We start from the raw sequence: 26342 nt of genomic DNA, 5'->3' as shown, positions 1-26342 counted from the left end.
TTTAACTTCCTGACTGATGTCTTGAGATGTTGTTTCAATATATCCACATAATTTTCCTTCCTCATGATGCCATCTATTTTGTGCACCAGGCCCTCCTGCAGCAAAGCACCCCCACAGCATGATGCTGCCACCCCCGTGCTTCACGGTTGGGATGGTGTTCTTCGGCTTGCAAGAGACCCCCTTTTTCCTCCAAACATAACGATGGTCATTATATAATATAATAATAATAATAATAATAATAATAATAATAATAATAATAATAATAATAATATAATAATAATATAATAATAATAATGGCCAAACAGTTCTATTTTTGTTTCATCAGACCAGAGGACATTTCTCCCAAAAGTACGATCTTTGTCCCAACGTGCAGTTGCAAACCGTTGCAAACCGTAGTCTGCCTTTTTTATGGCAGTTTTGGAGCAGTGGCTTCTTCCTTGCTGAGCGGCCTTTCAGGTTATGTCGATATAGGTTCTAAAGCCATGACATCAAAGCCATGACATCATTTTCTGGAATTTTCCAAGCTGTTTAAAGGCACAGTCAACTTAGTGTATGTAAACTTCTGACCCACTGGAATTGTGGTACAGTGAATTATAAGTGAAATAATCTGTCTGTAAACAATTGTTGGAAAAATTACTTGTGTCATGCACAAAGTAAATGTCCTAACCGACTTCCCAAAACTATAGTTTGTTAACAACAAATTTGTGGAGTGGTTGAAAAACAAGTTTTAATGACTCCAACCTAAGTGTATGTAAACTTCTGAATTCAACTGTACATATTATCTCAATTACCACGACTAACCTGTACCCTCGCACATTGACTTTGTCACGCCCTGGCTCTGGGGACTCTTATATGTTGAGCCAGGGTGTGGATTTTCTATGTGTTATTTTCTATGTTTTGTTATAGTTCATGTATTTCTATGTTGGCCAAGGTGGTTCCCAATCAGAGGCAGCTGTTGCTTGTTGTCTCTGATTGGGGCCCATACTTAGGCAGCCTGTTTGGCACTGTTTATTGTGGGATCTTGTTCCGTATGGTTTGTTTTGGTGTTAACCTAGGACTTCACGTATCGTTTGGTTTGTTGTTTGTGTGTGTTAAGTACGTTAATTAAATAAAATATACGCTTACCACGCTGTGCCTTGGTCTGTCACTTCCTTGAACGATCGTGGCAGACTTGGTACTGGTAGCCTCGTTATTGTTATTTTATTGTGTTACTTTTTTAAATTTAGTTTATTTAGTTAATATTTTCTTAACTCTTATTTTATTAAAACTGCATTGTTGGTTAAGGGCTTGGATGCATGTCATGGTAACCTGTTGTATTCGGTGCATGTGACAAATAACATTTGATTTGATTTTCACAATTTCACATTACTATTCCAACCTCGTAGTGTGGAAATATGTATAAAATGCAGGAAAATCATGTTTTTGCCAGCACTGGGCCTTTAAGTGTCTCATTCTCTCCCTGTGTCCTTTCCTTTATCACTGATGTGAAAGCACTGGAGACAAGGAGAGTGTGTCACCTTAGACCATTGAGATACACTCATTGTTTCTCTTACAGTTCAAACAGGAAAGACAGACTACTCCTGGCAGTATACATGAGACTCGACCAATCAGGAACAAGTACAGTATGCTGCCTGCAGGAGAAGCTCCTGACAATATCAACAGATGCAGAGCTCATCCTTCATAGTGCTCCCATTGACCGAGATGACCTCAGCTGTCTCAACCTTTACACTGTGGTACTCTGAGTCAAGGGGCAAGCTACCCACTGACTTTGACGAAATAGATGCAAAGGCTGCTATGCTATTTTAGTTGGTTGGTTTTGGTCATGAGTAGGCCTACACATAGCCTCTAAAGACCAAAACTTCTGGAAAATGGTATAAGTAGGCCTAAAACCCACACAGGTACTTAGACAGCTGCTCGAGGTGTGAATCAAGACCCTCTCTCATAGTGATCCCATTGACCCAAATGAGCTCCAGTGTCTTGAACTGACATTGTGATGCTCTTAGTCAAGGGGCAAGCTTCTGACTGTAATTGAGGAGAGTTTTGAGGTGAGCAAAGGCTGGTGTGCTATTTTCATCCGTCTGATTTGGTCACAATTAGGCCTACACATACCTCTGAAAAACAAAACTTAAAGAGAAACATGTAAATAGGCCTATAACCCACAAAGGTATTGAGACAGCTGTTCAAAGTGTGAATCGAGGCCTTCTTGGTCAGACGCCTAGCGACGTCCTCTGATTGTTGCAGGGTGATTTGCTGTAAGGGTTTGTTTTCCTGGAAGAAGTGGTGTAGGTCATCTTACCTGCAGAGTAGAAGCTGCTGAGTCGCTGGTCTCTGTCAGGCCAGTGCTCCTTGGTATACTGGACACGATGTATCTGGAGCCCGCCTTAGGCACAGGCTGTCTGACTACCAGCTTTCCTTTCCTAGTCTCCGCCAGAAACAGACTGTACCAGTAGGCATCGTTGGAGACCAGGGTGGAATCCGCGATGGTTGAGTTCCTCTCGCTGATCACACTGTTCCTACTTGGAGGAGCCGCTTTGCTGGGCTTTGGTTTCTGACACTTCAGCACACAGGTGACCAATATGGTGATCAATAACAGAAAGGAAACCGAGCCCAGGCCGATCACCAAATAGAGGTTTAAGTCTGAAAATATGTCATATTCTAGAGGCACTTCAGTCATGTCAGAGTAGGCTTTAATGGCAGTCTCCACTGTTGAGAGCTTTATGGTAACTGTAGCAGAGAGAGCAGGGTCCCCATTGTCCTTTGCGATGACAACCAGCCGTTGATGACGTGGATCTCTGTAACTGAACATTCTCATTGTCCGGACCTCTCCGTTGTATTGGTCCAGACTGAATAAGGTGGCGTCAGTAACCTGTAGAAACTGGTATGTAATCCGAGAGTTCTGGACTGAGTCTGTGTCTATGGCTATCACTTTGGAGACCAGGGATCCTTTATCGGTGGATCTGGGGATCTTCTCCTCCACCATGGAGCCGTGTGCACGCCACGGAGAGACTATGACCGGAGTATTGTCATTCTGGTCCACAATAATGATGTGGACAGTCACGTTACTGCTGAGTGGAGGAACACCAGAGTCTCTGGCCTCAATGTGGAAAAGGAACTCCTTCTCTATCTCATAGTCAAACGTCTTCAGTGCGTAAAGATTACCGTTCTCCGGATTGATGGAGAACAGCATGGACATGGAGGTGTTCACTATCTCCTTTTCTATGATGAAATAAACTAGATACTGGTTTTCATGGAGGTCTGGATCAAACGCAGTGAGGGAACTTAGCAAGGCCCCAGGTGCGTTATTCTCCATAACGGGAATAGTGTAGAACGACTGGAGGAACTGTGGGACGTTGTCATTAACGTCTAGTAGTTCTAAAGTCATAGTTTCATTGTCAGATAGTGGAGGGGAACCCCTGTCTGTTACCGTAAAAGTGATGTCATATTCTGGGACCTTCTCGCGGTCCAGAGGTTGTGAAACTACTAACTCATAATAGTTATCAGAAGACTCTCTCAGCGCAAAAGGTAATGTATCGGCAATACGAATATCAACTATCCCATTATCACCTGAATCTTTATCGCTGACACTGACTACTGCTATCACCGTGTCTACTGCTATATCCTCCTTGACTGGACTTTGAAACGATTTAATTGATATCTCAGGGTGATTGTCATTCATATCTGTGACCAAAATAGTTAATTTACTCTGCCCTGTCAATGAATTAGGCCCCTTATCAGTTGCTATAACTTCCATATCATAAATCCTGAAATCTTCATAATTTATCATTTCTTTGATTCTGATTTCACCATTTTTTGAATTCAAACTGAAAGTTTGTTGGGTTTTATCAGATGTATAAAGACTATATGAATATACTATTTCCGAATTGGTACCCTCATCTAAGTCTGTTGCATTCAATTTAACCACAAGGCTCCCAATTGGAGAGTTTTCCATCACATTAATGTTGTAGCTGTCTTTATCAAATTGAGGGGCGTTGTCATTCGTATCTAGAACGCGAACAATGATGTTGGCTGTACCGGAGCGCGTGGGGACTCCGCCATCTACAGCTGTGAGTATTAGATTATGAACCGCCTGCTCCTCTCGGTTTAAAGCCTTTTTAAGAATCAAATCAGCAAACTTTGACCCGTCTCTTCCGGTCTGAATCTCTATACTAAAATGCTCACTCTCGCTTAAGTGATACGTATTGATAGAGTTTGCACCAAAATCTGGGTCTACTGCATTGGTTAGCGAGAATCGTTCTCCTGCAGGGGTGGATTCTGATATATCCAGGTGCATGGTGTCCCGGCGAAAATGGGGCGAGTTGTCATTTATGTCCATTATTTCCACTTCAATATTAAATAGTCTTATTGGGTTTTCGATGGTAACATCCATTTTGAGGAAACAAGATGACGTCTTAACGTTGCATAAGTATTCTCTATCAATCTTCTCCGCTATCAGTAGCTCCCCTGTGTCTTTGTTTATCTCCAGATACCTCTTATTGGCGATAACATCCAACCGTACTTTACGCCTAGCCATGATTTTAGCATCCAAACCCAAATCGGCAGCTAAATTAGCAACAACGGAGCCTTCCTCCATCTCTTCAGGAATAGAATAGTGAGTAACCGCAGATGCCGTGTTCAATACAGCAGAGAGAAGAAGAAAGACCGAGACGTACCTTCTCCAGGGCTCTCCACTAATATGCACCTCCATTGTTAGGATGTGCGTAATGCTGCACAACGAAAACGTTAAGTTGGTGGCGAACTTGGGTAAAGAAAATGAGATATGTAACCTTTTTGAAGATATAGACAAAAACGACCTTCTCAAAAGCAGTGATAAATGTCAGAACCCGGGAGCTGTCCACACAGAATACGCATTGTCTTTATCGCTATGACGAACTGTCATGGCTACCATTCCATCACCGAAGAGTGCGTTTTATTGGCGAGCAGCGACCCTTTGCGCATTTTAACAGCCCTTGCAACGTTGAATTTAATACATATTTATTGCACACTTTTTGGTGATATTATTTATGTGACGATTAAAGACGACACACAATAATAGTTATAGAATGTGAGGTAAAGAAAACATTATGAACATTGTTTTATTTAGGCCTATTATTGGTTAATTGTGTTTACTTATTGTAACAGTTGCAGCAGTTGTGGACAGAAATATTAGTAACCTAACTGTTTGAGGTGAATTGATTGTTCAATGGTAAACAAATGGAATGTGAAAGTAAAATTTGTGTTGTTTTAAATGCTTTCAAATTATCGTCGAACTTTAGCCAACGTGCTTATCAATTGTACGCATGCGTACTGCAGAGAACACACGTCAAAGTTATTGCACATTATGTTAAACCAGTAGAGTCAGAGCAGAGCAGGGTTCCCCAACTGGCGGCCAGCGGGACGAATTTGACCCTTGGGTGGTTTTATTTGGCCCCCAACGTGTTCTGAGCATAAAATACTTTAAAAACACCAGGACATCAGCTCCAAGAGATTTTAATTTAAGAAATCTGTTCAAGTATTCCCACGCATAATGGAGAGACACGTTGTCGTATACAAATGTAAGCAAAGTTTGAAATGATTGTTTTAGGCAAATATTATATATGTTTGGGCTACTTGCAGTCAATTTGCAGTCCACAAATTATTTGTAATTATGTTCCAAACCCACGACCATCCGCACAAGAAAAAAATGTGGCCCGTGACTGAATCTAGCTGACTATCCCTGGGGTAGAGGCTCAGAGCAGCGAATCAGAGTAGAGGCTACTGGAGGCTACTGGACACAATGTATCTGGAGCCCGCTTTCGGCACAGTCTGTCTGACAAACAGCTTTCCTTTCCTCCGCTAGAAACAGACTGTACAAGTAGGCGTCGTATTTCTTACCTGCAGAGTAGAGGCTGCTGAGTCGCTGGTATCTGTCAGGCCCGTGCTCCTTGGTATACTGGACACAATGTATCTGGAACCTGCTTTTGGCACAGGCTGTCTGACTACCAGCTTTCCTTTCCTAGTCTCCGCTAGAAACAGACTGTACCAGTAGGCATCGTTGGAGACCAGGGTGGAATCTGCGATGGTTGAGTTCCTCTCGCTGATCACGCTGTTCCTACTGGGAGGAGCTGCTTTGCTGGGCTTTGGTTTCTGACACTTCAGCACACAGGTGACCAATATGGTGATCAATAACAGAAAGGAAACCGAGCCCAGGCCGATCACCAAATATAGGTTTAAGTCTGAAAATATGTCATATTCTAGAGGCACTTCAGTCATATCAGAGTAGGCTTTAACGGCAGTCTCCACTGTTGAGAGCTTTATGGTGACTGTAGCAGAGAGAGCAGGGTCCCCATTGTCCTTGGCGATGACAACCAGCCGTTGATGACGCGGATCTCTGTAACTGAACATTCTCATAGTCCGGACCTCTCCGTTGTATTGGTCCAGACTAAATAAGGTGGCATCAGTAACCTGTAGAAACTGGTATGTAATCCGAGAGTTCTGGACCGAGTCCGTGTCTATGGCTATCACTTTGGAGACCAGGGATCCTTTATCGGTGGATCTGGGGATCTTCTCCTCCACCACGGAGCCGTGCGCACGCCACGGAGACACTATGACCGGGGTGTTGTCGTTCTGGTCCACAATAATGATGTGGACAGTCACGTTACTGCTGAGTGGAGGAACACCAGAGTCTCGGGCCTCAATGTGGAAAAGGAACTCCTTCTCTATCTCATAGTCAAACGTCTTCAGTGCGTAAAGATTACCGTTCTCCGGATTGATGGAGAACAGCATGGACATCGAGGTGTTCACTATCTCCTTCTCTATGATGAAATAAACTAGATACTGGTTTTCATGGAGGTCTGGATCAAACGCAGTGAGGGAACTTAGCAAGGCCCCAGGTGCGTTATTCTCCATAACGGGAATAGTGTAGAACGACTGGGGAAACTGTGGAACGTTGTCATTAACGTCTAATAGTTCTAAAGTCACAGTTTCATTGTCAGATAGTGGAGGGGAACCCCTGTCTGTTACCGTAAAAGTGATGTCATATTCTGGGACCTTCTCACGGTCCAGAGGCTCTGAAACTACCAACTCATAATAGTTATCAGAAGACTCTCTTAGTGCAAATGGCATTTGATCAGCAATATGAAGGTCAACTATACCATTTTCACCTGAATCTTTATCGCTGACACTAACAACTGCTATCACTGTGTCTATGGCTACGTTTTCCTTTATAGGACTTTGAAATGATTTTATGGAAATTTCTGGATGATTGTCATTCATATCTGTAACTAAAATAGTTAATTTACACTGCCCTCTCAAGGAATTGGGTCCCTTGTCCATTGCTATGACTTCCATGTCATAAATCCTGAAATCTTCATAATTAATCATTTCTTTTACTCTGATTTCACCATTATTAGAATTCAAACTGAACGTTGCTTGAGTTTTCTCTGATGTATAAAGGCTATATGAATAAACTATTTCCGAATTTGTTCCCTCATCTAAGTCTGTTGCATTCAATTCAATCACAAGGCTTCCAATTGGGGAGTTTTCCATAACATTGATGGTGTAGCTTTCTTTATCAAATTGAGGGGCGTTGTCATTCGTATCTAGAACGCGAACAATGATGTTGGCTGTGCCTGTGCGTGAGGGGACTCCGCCATCTACAGCTGTGAGTATTAGATTATGGACCGCCTGCTCTTCTCGGTCTAAAGCATTTTTTAGTACCAAATCAGCAAACTTTGACCCGTCTCTCCCGGTTTGAATCTCTATACTAAAATGCTCGCTATCACTTAAGTGATACGACTTAACGGAGTTTGTACCGAAATCTGGGTCAACTGCATTGTTTAGCGAGAATCGTTCTCCTGCAGGGGTGGATTCTGATATATCCAGGTGCATGGTGTCCCTGCGAAAATGGGGCACGTTGTCATTTATGTCCATTATTTCCACTTCAATATTAAACATTCGTATTGGTTCTTCAATCGAAACATCCATTTTGATGAAACAAGATGGATTTTTGCTGTTGCATAGGTACTCTCTGTCAATTTTCTCCGCGATGAATAGCTCTCCTGTCTCTTTGTTAATCTCCAGATACCTCTTATTAGCGATAACATCCAACCGTACTTTACGCTTAACTAAGGTTTTCGCATCAAGACCCAAATCAGCAGCCAGATTAGCAACAATAGAGCCTTCCTCCATTTCTTCGGGAATAGAATAGTGAGTAACCGCAAATGCCGTGTTCAGGGCGGTAGAGAAAATAAGAAATACCGAGACGTACCTTATCCAGTGCTGTGCACTGATGTGCGTTTCCATTGTTGTATTGCTTTGCTCTGTGCGTATCGCACCACAACGAAAATATTAAGTTGTGTTGAATTTATGTCAAGAAAACGAGATGACCCTGTAACGTTTTGACAATGGACTAAAATTATCTCGAAAGCAGCGAAATTCAGGACCGGTAGCTGTCAACACAGAATAGGCACTGCATCTATCACTATGACGAACTGTCATGGCGACGATTACATCACAGAATAGTGCGTTTTATTGGTGAGCAGCGACACTTTGTGCATTGTGCCAGCCTATGCAGCCCAGAATTGCAAACATTGCAAACGTTTTACTTGTATTATTAGTGCCTTGAAACTTTAAGTAGTCTGTGAAAACAGTTGCAACAGGACAACAGTAACTTTTAGACTTGTGAATTGAATCATTAGGTTGCTTATAATTAAATTGAATGTGGACGTGGAATTGTTGATTTCAACGTGGTCGAACTTGATTCAACCAATTCATCCATTTTACGCACGAGAATTGTGCACTGAAGAAAACAACTCTATCAAACGTATTGCTATTTATAGTTAAGCATAGGTGGAGGTCATTCTTACCTGCAGAGTAGAGGCTGCTGAGTCGCTGGTCTCTGTCAGGCCCGTGCTCCTTGGTATACTGGACACGATGTATCTGGAACCTGCTTTTGGCACAGGCTGTCTGACTACCAGCTTTCCTTTCCTAGTCTCCGCTAGAAACAGACTGTACCAGTAGGCATCGTTGGAGACCAGGGTGGAATCTGCGATGGTTGAGTTCCTCTCGCTGATCACGCTGTTCCTACTGGGAGGAGCTGCTTTGCTGGGCTTCGGTTTTTGACACTTCAGCACACAGGTGACCAATATGGTGATCAATAACAGAAAGGAAACCGAGCCCAGGCCGATCACTAAATACAGGTTTAAGTCTGAAAATATGTCATATTCTAGAGGCACTTCAGTCATATCAGAGTAGGCTTTAACGGCAGTCTCCACTGTTGAGAGCTTTATGGTAACTGTAGCAGAGAGAGCAGGGTCCCCGTTGTCCTTGGCGATGACAACCAGCCGTTGATGACGCGGATCTCTGTAACTGAACATTCTCATAGTCCGAATCTCTCCGTTGTATTGGTCCAGACTGAATAAGGTGGCGTCAGTAACCTGTAGAAACTGGTATGTAATCCGAGAGTTCTGGACCGAGTCCGTGTCTATGGCTATCACCTTGGAGACCAGGGTTCCTTTATCGGTGGATCTGGGGATCTTTTCCTCCACCATGGAGCCGTGCGCGCGCCACGGAGACACTATGACCGGGGTGTTGTCGTTCTGGTCCACAATAATGATGTGGACAGTCACGTTACTGCTGAGTGGAGGAACACCAGAGTCTCTGGCCTCAATGTGGAAAATGAACTCCTTCTCTATCTCATAGTCAAACGTCTTCAGTGCGTAAAGATTACCGTTCTCCGGATTGATGGAGAACAGCATGGACATCGAGGTGTTCACTATCTCCTTCTCTATGATGAAATAAACTAGATACTGGTTTTCATGGAGGTCTGGATCAAACGCAGTGAGGGAACTTAGCAAGGCCCCAGGTGCGTTATTCTCCATAACGGGAATAGTGTAGAACGACTGGGGGAACTGTGGGACGTTGTCATTAACGTCTAGTAGTTCTAAAGTCATAGTTTCGTTGTCAGATAGTGGAGGGGAACCCCTGTCTGTTACGGTAAAGGTGATGTCATATTCTGGGACCTTCTCGCGGTCCAGAGGTTCTGAAACTACTAACTCATAATAGTTACCAGAGGATTCTCTCAGCGCAAAAGGTAATTTATCAGCAATATGAAGGTCAACTATACCATTTTCACCTGAATCTTTATCGCTGACACTAACCACTGCTATTACCGTGTCTACTGCTATATCCTCCTTGACTGGACTTTGGAAAGATTTAATAGATATTTCAGGATGATTATCATTCATATCGGTGACTAAAATGGTTAATTTACACTGACCTGACAAGGAATTCGCTCCCTTATCTGTTGCTATGACTTCCATATCGTAAATCCTGAAATCTTCATAATTTATCATTTCTTTTACCGTTATTTCTCCATTGTTAGGGTTTAAACTGAAAGTGCCTTGAGTTTTCTCAGATGTATACAAACTATATGAATATATTATTTCCGAATTGGTGCCCTCATCTAAGTCTGTTGCATTCAATTTTACCACAAGACTTCCAATTGGAGAGTTTTCCATTATATCTATTTTGTAGGTGTCTTTATTAAACTTAGGGGCGTTGTCATTTGTATCTAGAACGCGAACAATGATGTTGGCTATTCCAGAGCGCGCGGGTACTCCGCCATCTACAGCCGTGAGTATTAGATTGTGAACCGACTGCTTTTCTCGGTCTAAAGCCTTTTGCAGTATCAAATCAGCAAATTTTGCTCCATCTCTACCGGTCTGTATTTCGATATTGAAATGTTCACTCTCACTTAGGTGGTAGGTTTTAACAGTGTTGCTACCAACGTCCGGGTCCACTGCATTGTTCAGAGAGAATCGCTCCCCAACGGGAGTAGACTCTGATATATCCAAATGCATTGTGTCCCGTCGAAAATGTGGCGCGTTGTCGTTTATATCCAGGATTTCTAATTCTATATTGAACATCCTTATTGGATTTTCAATCGTTGCATCCATTTTAAGAAAACATGATGTTGCTGTCTTAGTTGTACAAAGAGATTCCCTGTCCAACCTTTCGACGATATACAGCTCGCCAGTTTCTTTGTTAACGTCCAGATATTTTTTGTTGGCAATAACATCCAAGCGCATCTTGCGATTACTGAGGCTGTTCGTGTTCAGCCCCAAATCAGAGGCCAGATTAGCAATAACGGAACCTTCCTCCATTTCTTCAGGAATAGAATAGTGAGTAACCGCATACACCGTGTTCAGGACCGCAGAGAAAAGAAGAAAGACAGAGACGTACCTTATCCAGTGCTGAACGATGCGATGTTCAACCATCATTTGACTGTTTTGCGCAATGCACCAAGCAACAAAATGGGACCTTTTTGAATATGAGAAGACGAGTCGACGACAGTTCCGGCGTTGTAATGCAATGTAATTTAAATTATCATTAGTCAAAGATGGATTCAGGACCAGGGAGCTGTTTACATGAAATTGCCTTGTTCTCTTCCTAGCAACAAACTGTCATGACGACTGTTACATCACAGAAGAGTGGGTTTTATTGGTGAACAGCGACGCTTTGAGCATTTTATCAGACTTCACCTTAGAATTGGAAATATGTCCACCTTTCGGGTGAGACTAACTGTTGGATTAGGGAAATACATATGTCCATATATATATATATTTTTTTTTTATATACAGCTTTTATTACTTACTTATATTTATTTGTGCCCTGGTTTTACGCACGGGACTATAGCAACTGTATGTATAGCATAGCATTTCATTCTGTTATAATATATTAAGAGTGTATTCTTACTTGCAAAGTAGAGGCCGCTGAGTCGCTGGTCTCTGTCAGGCCCGTGCTCCTTGGTATACTGGACACGATGTATCTGGAGCCCGCCTTTGGCACAGGCTGTCTGACTACCAGCTTTCCTTTCCTAGTCTCCGCTAGAAACAGACTGTACCAGTAGGCATCGTTGGAGACCAGGGTGGAATCTGCGATGGTTGAGTTCCTCTCGCTGATCACGCTGTTCCTACTGGGAGGAGCTGCTTTGCTGGGCTTTGGTTTCTGACACTTCAGCACACAGGTGACCAATATGGTGATCAATAACAGAAAGGAAACCGAGCCCAGGCCGATCACCAAATACAGGTTTAAGTCTGAAAATATGTCATATTCTAGAGGCACTTCAGTCATATCAGAGTAGGCTTTAACGGCAGTCTCCACTGTTGAGAGCTTTATGGTAACTGTAGCAGAGAGCGCAGGGTCCCCGTTGTCTTTGGCGATGACAACCAGCCGTTGATGACGCGGATCTCTGTAACTGAACATTCTCATAGTCCGAATCTCTCCGTTGTATTGGTCCAGACTGAATAAGGTGGCGTCAGTAACCTGTAGAAACTGGTATGTAATCCGAGAGTTCTGGACCGAGTCGGTGTCTATGGCTATCACCTTGGAGACCAGGGATCCTTTATCGGTGGATCTGGGGATCTTCTCCTCCACCACGGAGCCGAGCGCGCGCCACGGAGAGACTATGACCGGGGGGTTGTCGTTCTGGTCCACAATAATGATGTGGACAGTCACGTTACTGCTGAGCGGAGGAACACCAGAGTCTCTGGCCTCAATGTGGAAAAGGAACTCCTTCTCTATCTCATAGTCAAACGTCTTCAGTGCGTAAAGATTACCGTTCTCCGGATTGATGGAGAACAGCATGGACATGGAGGTGTTCACTATCTCCTTTTCTATGATGAAATAAACTAGATACTGGTTTTCATGGAGGTCTGGATCAAACGCAGTGAGGGAACTTAGCAAGGCCCCAGGTGCGTTATTCTCCATAACGGGTATAGTGTAGAACGACTGGAGGAACTGTGGAACGTTGTCGTTTACGTCTAGTAGTTCTAAAGTCATAGTTTCGTTGTCAGATAGAGGAGGGAAACCCCTGTCTGTTACCGTAAAGGTGATATCATATTCTGGGACCTTCTCACGGTCCAGAGGCTCTGAAACTACCAACTCATAATAGTTATCAGAAGACTCTCTTAGCTCAAAAGGTAATTGATCAGAAATATTAATATCGACTTTTCCATTTTCACCTGAATCTTTATCGCTGACACTAACCACTGCTATCACCGTATGTACTGCTATATCCTCCTTGACTGGACTTTGAAATGATTTGATTGAGATTTCTGGATGATTATCATTCATATCTGTGACTAGAATAGTTAATTTACACTGTCCTGATAAGGAATTGGTCCCCTTGTCGGTTGCTATGACTTCCATATCATATATTCTAAAATCTTCATAATTAATCATTTCTTTTACTCTGATTTCTCCGTTAGTTGGGTTCAAACTGAAGGTTCCTTGAGCCTTTTCTGATGTATACAAACTAAATGAATAGACAATGTCCGAATTAGTACCATCATCAATATCAGTTGCGTTCAATTTAACCACAAGACTTCCGATTGGATAGTTCTCCATTATGTTTATATTGTAATTATCCTTTTTAAATTTAGGGGCGTTGTCATTCGTGTCCAGCACGCGAACAATGATGCTGGCTGTGCCAGAGCGAGCGGGGACTCCACCATCTACAGCGGTGAGTATTAGATTATGAACCGCCTGCTCCTCTCGGTCTAAAGTATTTTTCAAAATTAGATCAGCAAACTTTGACCCGTCTCTCCCAGTCTGAACTTCAATATTAAAATGCTCACTTTCACTGAGATAGTATGTTTTAATTGAGTTTGTACCGACATCAGAATCCACTGCATTGTTTAACGAGAATCTTTCCCCAGTTGGTGTGGATTCAGATATGTCCAAGTGTATGGAATCTCGTCGAAAATGTGGCGCATTGTCATTGATATCCATTATTTCCAATTCAATGTTGAATATTCGTATTGGGTTTTCGATTGTAGCATCTAATTTCAGAAAACAAGTTGTGGCTGTTTTAGAAGCGCAGAGATATTCTCGATCTATCTTCTCAACAACGTACAGTTCGCCTGTTTCTTTGTTCACATCCAAGTATTTCTTATTGGCAATAATATCTAACCGCATCTTCCGTCTACTCAGTGTTTTCACGTCCAGTCCCAAATCAGCAGCTAGATTCGCAACAACAGAGCCTTCCTCCATTTCTTCGGGAATAGAATAGTGGGTAACGGCAGACAACGTGTTCATGGTGGCAGAGAATATAACAAAGATCGACACGTACCTTTTCCAGGGTTGAACGAGACAATGTGCCTCCATCGTTTGATTGTTTTGATCAGTGCGTGATGCAATATAGAAAACGATACCTTTTGATGGTGGTATGAGACGCCAAACGAGTCGACCGTTGTACCGAGATGTATTTTAGATCATCCTTTTCACAGCGAAGGATTCAGGACCAAGGAGATATCCACAAATTGCTTTGCTTTCTTCACTGTAACGAACTGTCATGGCGACTGTTACATCATAGAAGAGTTCGTTTTACTGGTGAGCAGCGACACTTCGCGCATTTTACCAGCATTCACACCATTGAATTAAAACCAGGCAGAAAAGTTTAATTGATTAAAATAGGTATAATACAATCAATAGTTCTAAAAGTTTTTTGTTGTTGTTGTTTTGCGTTGTCATACTTGTTTGTTCACAACCCATATATTTATGCCTATATGCATGAACGTTTCACCCTGCATTGACTGCTTTTACGCACAGACATCCAGGCTTGTTTATCAAAGGGATTGAGGGTCATTTGGTCAAATCAGATGGAGGGTTTTGTCTTACCTGCAGAGTAGAAGCTGCTGAGTCGCTGGTCTCTGTCAATCCCGTGCTCCTTGGTATACTGGACACGATGTATCTGGACCCCGCCTTTGGCACAGGCTGTCTGACTACCAGCTTTCCTTTCCTAGTCTCCGCTAGAAACAGACTGTACCAGTAGGCATCGTTGGAGACCAGGGTGGAATCTGCGATGGTCGAGTTCCTCTCGCTGATCACACTGTTCCTACTTGGAGGAGCCGCTTTGCTGGGCTTTGGTTTCTGACACTTCAGCACACAGGTGACCAATATGGTGATCAATAACAGAAAGGACACCGAGCCCAGGCCGATCACCAAATAGAGGTTTAAGTCTGAAAATATGTCATATTCTAGAGGCACTTCAGTCATGTCAGAGTAGGCTTTAACGATAGTCTCCACTGTTGAGAGCTTTATGGTAACTGTAGCAGAGAGCGCAGGGTCCCCGTTGTCCTTGGCAATGACAACCAGCCGTTGATGACGCGCATCTCTGTAACTGAACATTCTCATAGTCCGGATCTCTCCATTGTATTGGTCCAGACTGAATAAGGTGGCGTCAGTAACCTGTAGAAACTGGTATGTAATCCGAGAGTTCTGGACCGAGTCCGTGTCTATGGCTATCACCTTGGAGATCAGGGATCCTTTGTCGGTGGATCTGGGGATCTTCTCCTCTACCACAGAGCCGTGCGCGCGCCAAGGAGAGACTATGACCGGGGGGTTGTCGTTCTGGTCCACAATAATGATGTGGACAGTCACGTTACTGCTGAGCGGAGGAACACCAGAGTCTCTGGCCTCAATGTGGAAAAGGAACTCCTTCTCTATCTCATAGTCAAACGTCTTCAGTGCGTAAAGATTACCGTTCTCCGGATTGATGGAGAACAGCATGGACATGGAGGTGTTCACTATCTCCTTCTCTATGATGAAATAAACTAGATACTGGTTTTCATGGAGGTCTGGATCAAACGCAGTGAGGGAACTTAGCAAGGCCCCAGGTGCGTTATTCTCCATAACGGGTATAGTGTAGAACGACTGTGGGAACTGTGGGACATTGTCGTTAACGTCTAATAGTTCTAAAGTCATAGTTTCATTGTCAAATAGTGGAGGGGATCCCCTGTCTGTTACCGTAAAAGTTATGTCATATTCTGGGACCTTCTCACGGTCCAGAGGTTGTGAAACTACTAACTCGTAATAGTTATTAGAAGACTCTCTCAGCACAAAAGGTAATGTATCGGCAATACGAATATCAACTATCCCATTTTCACCTGAATCTTTATCGCTGACACTGACTACTGCTATCACCGTGTCTACTGCTATATCCTCCTTGACTGGACTTTGAAATGATTTGACGGAGATTTCAGGATGATTATCATTCATATCTGTGACCAAAATGGTTAATTTACATTGACCTGTTAATGAATTAGGCCCCTTGTCAGTTGCTATGACTTCCATATCATAGATCCTGAAATCTTCGTAATTGATCATTTCCTTTACCGTGATCTCACCGTTCTTAGGGTTTAAATCGAATGTTTGTTGTGTTTTCTCTGATGTATACAAACTATATGAATATAATATTTCCGAATTGGTACCCTCATCTAAGTCTGTTGCATTCAATTCAACCACAAGACTTCCAATTGGAGAGTTTTCCATTAAATCGATTTTGTAATTGTCTTTGTCAAACTTAGGGGCGTTGTCGTTCGTATCAAGCACACGAACAGTAATGCTGGCTGTCCCGGAGCGCGTTGGTAACCCGCCATCTACAGCCGTGAGTATTAGATTATGAACCGCCTGCTGCTCTCGATCTAAAGCCTTTTTCAGGATCAAATCAGCAAACTTTGACCCATCTCTTCCGGTCTGAATTTCTATATTGAAATGGTCGCTGTCACTTAGATGGTAGGTTTTCACTGAATTAGCCCCAACATCAAGGTCCACTGCATTATTGACAGAGAACCTTTCACCGGCCTGCGTTGCTTCAGAAATATCTAAGTTTATGGTGTCCCTTCGGAAATTTGGTGCATTATCATTGATGTCCATTATCTCTAATTCGATATAAAATATCCGCTGTGGGTTTTCAACAATAGCCTCCATTTTTAGAAAACAAGATGTAGATGTCTTAGTAGTGCAAATATATTCTCTGTCAATCCTCTCTACGATATACAGCTGCCCTGTTTCTTTGTTCACATCCAGATATTTCTTATTCGCTATGACATCTAATCGAATCCTCCTTTTACTCAGAGTTTTTACATCCAGACCCAAATCAGCAGCTAAATTAGCAACCACAGAACCTTCCTCCATTTCCTCGGGAATAGAATAGTGAGTCACGGCAGACGCAGTGTTCAGGACGGCACTAAAAAGAAGAAAGATCGAGACGTACCTTACCCAGTGTTGTGCGCTTATATGCGACTCCATTGTTATATTTGTAGGTTCTGGTTACTATGAAGTCAGGTAAAACAACGTGAGCCAGCCGAAGAAAAGATGTTAAATAATATATCACAACTCCTTTGGCGTTTAAGGGCGAGCAGTGACGAATAATGTCCTTTTTGACCGTATTCAGCACCGGGAGCTGTCCACTGCGTTTGTAGGCTACACTGCCTTCCTTTTGACGTACTGTTATGGCGACCATTGCATGACAAGCGAGTCTGTTTAGCTAGCTGGTCAACAGCGACGCTTTGTGCATGTAACAAGCTTGTACATATTTCTCTTTGCATTTAAGCGGACTATATTTGAAAAATATAACTAAAACCAGATACAGGGATCCAAACATTTGCAGCATCATTAGCTGCAAGATTTTAATCGACGTAAATAATGAAAAATGACTAAGGTAGCCTATAAGGCATTTCTTTGGCTTTACCCAGCTTTGCCAACTCCAGTGGATTACGTGCTGTCCAGTCATTATTAGAATGATGAAGTGGTTTTACCCCATATACAGTATCTCACAAAAGTGAGTACACCCCTCACATTTTTGTAAATATTTATATTTGAGTATATCTTTTCATGTGACAACACTGAAGAAATGACACTTTGCTACAATGTAAAGTAGTGAGTGTACAGCTTGTATAACAGTGTAAATTTGCTGTCCCCTCAAAATAACTCAACACGCAGCCATTAATGTCTAAACTGCTGGCAACAAAAGTGAGTACACCCCTAAGTGAAAATGTCAAAATTGGGCCCAATTAGCCATTTTCCCTCCCCGGTGTCATGTGACTCGTTAGTGTTACAAGGTCTCAGGTGTGAATGGGGAGCAGGTATGTTAAATTTGGTGTCATCGCTCTCACACTCCCTTATACTGGTCACTGGAAGTTCAACATGGCACCTCATGGCAAAGAACTCTCTGAGGATCTGAAAAAAAGAATTGTTGCTCTACATAAAGATGGCCTGGGCTATAAGAAGATTGCCAATACCCTGAAACTGAGCTGCAGCACGGTGGCCAAGACCATACAGTGGTTTAACAGGACATGTTCCACTCAGAACAGGCCTCGCCATGGTCGACCAAAGAAGTTGAGTTGAGTGCATGTGCTCAGCGTCATATCCAGAGGTTGTCTTTGGGAAATAGACGTATGAGTGCTGCCAGCATTGCTGCAGAGGTTGAAGGGGTGGGGGGTCAGCCTGTCAGTGCTGCATGGCTGTCGTCCCAGAAGGAAGCCTCTTCTCAAGATGATGCACAAGAAAGCCCGCAAACAGTTTGCTGAAGACAAGCAGACTAAGGACATGGATTACTGGAACCATGTGCTGTGGTCTGATGAGACCAAGATAAACTTATTTGGTTCAGATGGTGTCAAGCGTGTGTGGCGGTAACCAGGTGAGGAGTACAAAGACAAGTGTGTCTTGACTACAGTCAAGCATGGTGGTGGGAGTGTCATGGTCTGGGGCTGCATGAGTACTGCCGGCACTGGGGAGCTACAGTTCATTGAGGGAACCATGAATGCCAACATGTACTGTGACATACTGAAGCAGAGCATGATCCCCTTCCTTTGGAGACTGGGCCGCAGGGCAGTATTCCAACATGATAACGACCCCAAACACACCTCCAAGATGACCACTGCCTTGCTAAAGAAGCTGAGGGTAAAGGTGATGGACTGGCCAAGCATGTCTCCAGACCTAAACCCTATTGAGCATCTGTGGGGCATCCTCAAACGGAAGGTGGAGGAGTGCAAGGTCTCTAACATCCACCAGCTCCGTGATGTCGTCATGGAGGAGTGGAAGAGGACTCCAGTGGCAACCTGTGAAGCTCTGGTGAACTCCATGCCCAAGAGGGTTAAGGCAGTGCTGGAAAATGATGGTGGCCACACAAAATATTGACACTTTGGGCCCAATTTGGACATTTTCACTTAGGGGTGTACTCACTTTTGTTGCGAGCGGTTTAGACATGAATGGCTGTGTGTTGAGTTATTTTGAGGGGACAGCAATATTACACTGTTATACAAGCTGTACACTAACTACTTTACGTTGTAGCAAAATGTGAGGGGGTGTACTCACTTTTGTGAGATACTGTATGTATCTTTTAAAAGTTGTTGTAGACCTACACATTGTTGATTGATTATTATGTTATGACATTATTAGTGTCTTCCATTGAATTTTTAAGTACGTACAGATAGATATACATTTACGCGCGAGGCGAACGCATAAAGAGTCAAACACGGACAGTAGGCTCCAGTAAAACAAGATTTTGCAGATTTGAAATGAAGAGTTTATTCTTACCTGCAGAGTAGAGGCTGCTGAGTCACTGGTCTCTGTCAGGCCCGTGCTCCTTGGTATACTGGACACGATGTATCTGGAGCCCGCCTTTGGCACAGGCTGTCTGACTACCAGCTTTCCTTTCCTAGTCTCCGCTAGAAACAGACTGTACCAGTAGGCATCGTTGGAGACCAGGGTGGAATCTGCGATGGTTGAGTTCCTCTCGCTGATCACGCTGTTCCTACTTGGAGGAGCCGCTTTGCTGGGCTTTGGTTTCTGACACTTCAGCACACAGGTGACCAATATGGTGATCAATAACAGAAAGGAAACCGAGCCCAGGCCGATCACTAAATATAGGTTTAAGTCTGAAAATATGTCATATTCTAGAGGCATTTCCGTCATGTCAGAGTAGGCTTTAACGGCAGTCTCCACTGTTGAGAGCTTTATGGTAACCGTAGCAGAGAGAGCAGGGTCCCCATTGTCCTTTGCGATGACAACCAGTCGTTGATGACGCGGATCTCTGTAACTAAACATTCTCATAGTCCGAATCTCTCCGTTGTATTGGTCCAGACTAAATAAGGTGGCGTCAGTAACCTGTAGAAACTGGTATGTAATCCGAGAGTTCTGCACCGAGTCTGTGTCTATGGCTATCACTTTGGAGACCAGGCATCCTTTATCGGTGGATCTGGGGATCTTCTCCTCCACCATGGAGCCGTGTGCACGCCACGGAGAGACTATGACCGGGGGGTTGTCGTTCTGGTCCACAATAATGATGTGGACAGTCACGTTACTGCTGAGTGGAGGAACACCAGAGTCTCTGGCCTCAATGTGGAAAAGGAACTCCTTCTCTATCTCATAGTCAAACGTCTTTAGTGCGTAAAGATTACCGTTCTCCGGATTGATGGAGAACAGCATGGACATGGAGGTGTTCACTATCTCCTTCTCTATGATGAAATAAACTAGATACTGGTTTTCATGGAGGTCTGGATCAAACGCAGTGAGGGAACTTAGCAAGGCCCCAGGTGCATTATTCTCCATAACGGGAATAGTGTAGAACGACTGGGGGAACTGTGGAACGTTGTCGTTTACGTCTAGTAGTTCTAAAGTCATAGTTTCATTGTCAGATAGTGGAGGGGATCCCCTGTCTGTTACCGTAAAAGTGATGTCATATTCTGGGACCTTCTCGCGGTCCAGAGGCTCTGAAACTACTAACTCATAATAGTTACCAGAGGATTCTCTCAGCGCAAAAGGTAATTGATCAGCAATGTGAATATCGACTTTTCCATTTTCACCTGAATCTTTATCGCTGACACTAACCACTGCTATTACCGTGTCTACTGCTATATCCTCCTTGATTGGACTTTGAAAGGATTTGATTGATAATTCGGGATGATTATCATTCATATCGGTCACTAAGATAGTTAGTTTGCAATGTCCAGATAAAAAATTAGTTCCTTTGTCCGTTGCTATAACTTCCATATCATATATCCTAAAATCTTCATAATTTATCATTTCCTTTACTGTTATTTCACCGGTATTAGGGTTTAAATTGAACGTTTCTTGCGTTTTCTCTGATGTATAAAGACTATATGAATATACTATTTCCGAATTGGACCCCTCGTCCAAATCCGTTGCATTCAGTTTCACTACTACACGTCCAATTGGGGAATTCTCCATTATATCAATGTTGTAGCTTTCCCGATCAAATTTAGGGGCGTTGTCATTTGTATCCAGCACACGGACAATGATATTCGCTGTGCCTGTGCGTGAAGGGACTCCTCCGTCTACAGCAGTGAGTATTAGATTATGAACCGACTGCTCCTCTCTGTCTAAAGCCTTTTTCAGAATCAAATCAGTAAATTTAGACCCATCTCTTCCAGTCTGGATTTCTATATTGAAGTGCTCACTTTCACCCAGATAGTATGTTTTAATTGAATTCGTACCAATATCTGGGTCCACCGCATTGTTCAATGAGAACCTTTCGCCCGCAGGAGTAGACTCTGCTATATCCAAGTGCATTGTATCTCTTCGAAAATGAGGCGCATTGTCGTTAATGTCCAATATTTCCAATTCAATGTTGAACATTCTTATTGGATTTTCAATTGTTGCATCCAATTTGAGAAAGCATGTTGTTTTTGATATGCAAAGATATTCTCTGTCAATTTTTTCAACAATGTACAGCTCTCCTGTTTCTTTGTTCACATCCAAGTATTTCTTATTGGCTATGACATCTAACCGCATCTTTCGTCTACTTAGTTCCTGCACGTCTAGTCCCAGATCAGCAGCTAAATTGGCGACAACAGAGCCTTCCTTTAATTCCTCTGGAATAGAATAGTGAGTAACCGCATATACGGTGTTCAGGGCCGCAGAGAAAAGAAGAAAGACCGAGACGTACCTTCTCCAGTGCTCTGCGCTTCTGTGCGCCTCCATTGTCATATTTTTGAGTCCTGGTAACTGTGCAGTCAGGTCAAACACAACGTGAACCAGGAGAATAAAATGTTTACAAGAGAATAGAGGAACTCCTTTGGCGTTTATGTCGAGCAGGGCAGAATAATGTCCTTTTTGATGGTTTCAGCACCGGGAGCTGTTCATTGCGTTGGTACACTGCCTTAATTACTATGACGATCTGTCATGGCGATTATTGCATCACAAGCGAGTGTGTTTAGCTGGTGAACAGCGACACTTTGTGCATATAACAAGCTTGTACATCTGTTCTTCCTTCGACTTTGTTGGACTATGTCTGAATATTATAGCTAATTCTAGATAGATGGATGCAAACGTGTGAAGCATCATTGCCTGAAAGACCAAGGTAGCCGATATGTGATCTCCGTTTTTTGCCAAAGATTTCTATTATAAAACTTGTTGTAGACCAACTTGATGTTGATTACTTGTTGTTTCATGACCCCACAAGTGTTTTCTCTTGAATAACAACAAATGTATAGACATTTACGCACTACGTGAATGCATGAAGAGTCATACATTGACAACAGATTAAAGTCAAATAGTTCGCTAATCTGAAATGAAGAGTTTATTCTTACCTGCAGAGTAGAGGCCGCTGAGTCGCTGGTCTCTGTCAATCCCGTGCTCCTTGGTATACTTGACACGATGTATCTGGAACCCGCCTTTGGCACAGGCTGTCTGACTACCAGCTTTCCTTTCCTAGTCTCCGCCAGAAACAGACTGTACCAGTAGGCATCGTTGGAGACCAGGGTGGAATCTGCGATGGTTGAGTTCCTCTCACTGATCACGCTGTTCCTACTTGGAGGAGCCGCTTTGCTGGGCTTTGGTTTCTGACACTTCAGCACACAGGTGACCAATATGGTGATCAATAACAGAAAGGAAACCGAGCCCAGGCCGATCACTAAATATAGGTTTAAATCTGAAAATATGTCATATTCTAGAGGCACTTCAGTCATATCAGAGTAGGCTTTAACGGCAGTCTCCACTGTTGAGAGCTTTATGGTAACTGTAGCAGAGAGAGCAGGGTCCCCGTTGTCCTTGGCGATGACAACCAGCCGTTGATGACGCGGATCTCTGTAACTGAACATTCTCATAGTACGGACCTCTCCGTTGTATTGGTCCAGACTGAATAAGGTGGCATCAGTAACCTGCAGAAACTGGTATGTAATCCGAGAGTTCTGGACCGAGTCCGTGTCTATGGCTATCACCTTGGAGACCAGGGATCCTTTGTCGGTGGATCTGGGGATCTTCTCCTCCACCATGGAGCCGTGCGCGCGCCACGGAGAGACTATGACCGGGGGGTTGTCGTTCTGGTCCACAATAATGATGTGGACAGTCACGTTACTGCTGAGCGGAGGAACACCAGAGTCTCTGGCCTCAATGTGGAAAAGGAACTCCTTCTCTATCTCATAGTCAAACGTCTTTAGTGCGTAAAGATTACCGTTCTCCGGATTGATGGAGAACAGCATGGACATGGAGGTGTTCACTATCTCCTTTTCTATGATGAAATAAACTAGATACTGGTTTTCATGGAGGTCTGGATCAAACGCAGTGAGGGAACTTAGCAAGGCCCCAGGTGCGTTATTCTCCATAACGGGTATAGTGTAGAACGACTGTGGGAACTGTGGGACATTGTCGTTAACGTCTAATAGTTCTAAAGTCATAGTTTCATTGTCAGATAGTGGAGGGGATCCCCTGTCTGTTACCGTAAAAGTGATGTCATATTCTGGGACCTTCTCACGGTCCAGAGGTTGTGAAACTACTAACTCATAATAGTTATCAGAAGACTCTCTCAGCGCAAAAGGTAATGTATCGGCAATATGAATATCAACTATCCCATTTTCACCTGAATCTTTATCGCTGACACTGACTACTGCTATCACCGTGTCTACTGCTATGTCCTCCTTTACAGGGCTTTGAAATGATTTGATTGATATTTCGGGATGATTGTCATTCATATCCGTAACTAAAATTGTTAATTTACACTGACCTGACAAGGAATTGGGCCCCTTATCCGTTGCAATTACTTCCATATCATAGATCCTGAAATCCTCATAATTGATCATTTCCTTTACCGTGATCTCACCATTATTAGGGTTTAAATGGAATGTTTGTTGTGTTTTCTCTGACGTGTACAGGCTATAAGAATATATTATTTCCGAATTTGTACCCTCATCTAAGTCAGTTGCATTCAATTTAACAACAAGGCTTCCAATAGGTGAGTTTTCCATTATATCGATTTTGTAGTTGTCTTTGTCAAACTTTGGGGCGTTGTCATTCGTATCTAAAACGCGAACAACTATGCTGGCTGTACCAGAGCGCGCAGGGACTCCACCGTCTACAGCGGTGAGTATTAGATTATGAACTGCCTGCTCCTCTCGGTCTAACACACTTTTCAGTATCAAATCAGCAAATTTTGACCCGTCTCTTCCTGTCTGAATTTCGATTGTAAAGTGCTCATTTTCGCTCAGTAGGTATGTTTTCACTGAGTTCGAACCAACGTCAGGATCCACTGCATTGTTAACAGAAAATCGTTCACCCCCCTGTGTTGCTTCTGAAATATCCAAGTTAATGGTGTCTCTTCGGAAATGGGGGGCGTTATCATTTATGTCCATTATCTCTATTTCGATGTAAAAGATCCGTTGTGGATTTTCAATAATAGCTTCCATTTTAAGAAAACAAGATGTCTTAGCAGCGCAAAGATATTCCCTGTCCATCTTCTCTACAATGTACAGCTCACCCGTTTCTTTGTTCACATCCAGATATTTTTTATTGGAGATAATGTCTAACCGCATCTTACGTTTACTCAATGTTTTCACATCCAAACTTAAATCAGCTGCAAGATTAGCCACAACGGAGCCCTCCTCCATTTCTTCAGGAATAGAATAGTGAGTAACGGCATATGCCATGTTCAGGACCGCAGAGAAAAGAAGAAATACCGAGACGTACCTTCTCCAGTGCTGTGCGCTGATACATGCCTCCATTGTTATATTTGTGAGCTTTGTTGACAAAGCAGTCAGGTCAAACAAAACGTGAGACAACAGAATAAGATCTTTAAAACAGCATAGCACAATTCCTTTGGTGTTTTAGGGCGATCAGGGCAGAATAATCTCCTTTTTGACGGTTCAGCACTGGGAGCTATCCACTGCGTTTGTACACTGCCTTCTTCATGACAAACTGTCATGGCGATTATTGCATCACAAGCGAGTGTGTTTAGCTGGTAAACAGCGACACTTTGTGCATATAACAAGGTTGTACATCTGACTAAAACTACAGTACCAGTCAAAAGTTTGGACACACCTACTCATTCAAGGGTTTTTCTTAATTTGTACTATTTTCTACATTGTAGAATAATAGTGAAGACATACAAACTATGAAATAACACATATGGAATCATGTAGTAACCAAAAAAGTGTTAAACAAATCAAAATATATGTTTTATTTTAGATTCTTCAAAGTAGCCACCCTTTGCCTTGATGACAGCTTTGCACACTCTTGGCATTCGCTCAACCAGCTTCTTGAAGAATGCTTTTCCAACAGTCTTGAAGGAGTTCCTACATATGCTGAGCACTTATTGGCTGCTTTTCTTTCACTCTGTGGTCCAACTATTCCCAAACCATCTCAATTGGGTTGAGGTCGGGGGATTGTGGAGGCCAGGTCATCTGATGCAGCACTCCATCACTCTTCTTGGTCAAATAGCCCTTACAAAGCCTGGAGGTGTGTTTTGGGTCATTGTCCTGTTGAAAAACAAATGACAGTCCCACTAAGCGCAAACCAGATGGGATGGCGTATCGCTGCAGAATGCTGTGGTAGCCATGCTGGTTAAGTGTGCCTTGAATTTTAAATAAATCACAGACAGTGTCACCAGCAAAACACCCCCACACCATCCCACCTCCTCCTCCATGCTTCCCGGTGGGAACCACACATGTGGAGATCATCCGTTCACCTACTCTGTGTCTCACAAACACATGGCGGTTGGAACCAAAAATCTCAAATTTGGACTCATCAGACCAAAGTACAGATTTCCACCAGTCTAATGTCCATTGCTCGTGTTTCTTTGCCCAAGCAAGTGTCTTCTTCTTATTGGTGTCCTTTAGTAGTGGTTTCTTTGCAGCAATTCAACCATGAAGGCCTGATTTACGCAGTCTCCTCTGAACAATTTATGTTGAGATGTGTCTGTTACTTGAACTCTGTGAAAAATGTATTTGGGCTGCAATCTGAGGTGCAGTTAACTCTAGTGAACTTATTCTCTGCAGCAGAGGTAACTCTGGGTCCTCATGAGAGCCAGTTTCATCATAGCATTTGATGGTTATTGCGACTGCACTTGAAGAAACTTTCAAAGTTCTTGAAATGTTCCGAATTGACTGACCTTCATGTCTTAAAGTAATGATGGACTGGTTTCTCTTTGCTTTTTTGAGCTGTTCTTGCCATAATATGGACTTGGTCTTTTACCAAATAGGGCTATCTTCTGTATACCACCCCTACCTTGTCACAACAGAACTGATTGGCTCAAACGCATTAAGAAGGAAATAAATTCCACAAATGTA

At 43.0% G+C, this 26342-nt stretch overlaps 1 protein-coding gene across 13 annotated transcripts in view; it reads right to left on the bottom strand.

The window, feature by feature from the left end:
* The window catches only part of LOC121543644 (protocadherin alpha-C2), a 37565-nt gene that overhangs the window by 7162 nt on the left and 4061 nt on the right, over positions 1-26342 (bottom strand). For 2 of the 13 annotated variants that reach the window (XM_041853774.2, XM_041853705.2), the window contains exon 1: positions 22374-24963. The exons of 2 other annotated variants lie outside the window; for them this stretch is intronic. In XM_041853774.2, the coding sequence (XP_041709708.1) occupies positions 22374-24779 (2406 nt within the window). In that variant the 5' untranslated portion in view covers positions 24780-24963. 9 more of the 13 variants (XM_041853733.2, XM_041853683.2, XM_041853742.2 and 6 more) reach the window with 6 other exon arrangements.

The sequence above is a fragment of the Coregonus clupeaformis genome, chromosome 3 (assembly GCF_020615455.1).
Source record: "Coregonus clupeaformis isolate EN_2021a chromosome 3, ASM2061545v1, whole genome shotgun sequence".
Taxonomy (NCBI): domain Eukaryota; kingdom Metazoa; phylum Chordata; class Actinopteri; order Salmoniformes; family Salmonidae; genus Coregonus; species Coregonus clupeaformis.
The sequence above is the reverse complement of the archived record's forward strand: the minus strand, read 5'-3'. Positions and strand labels throughout refer to the sequence as shown.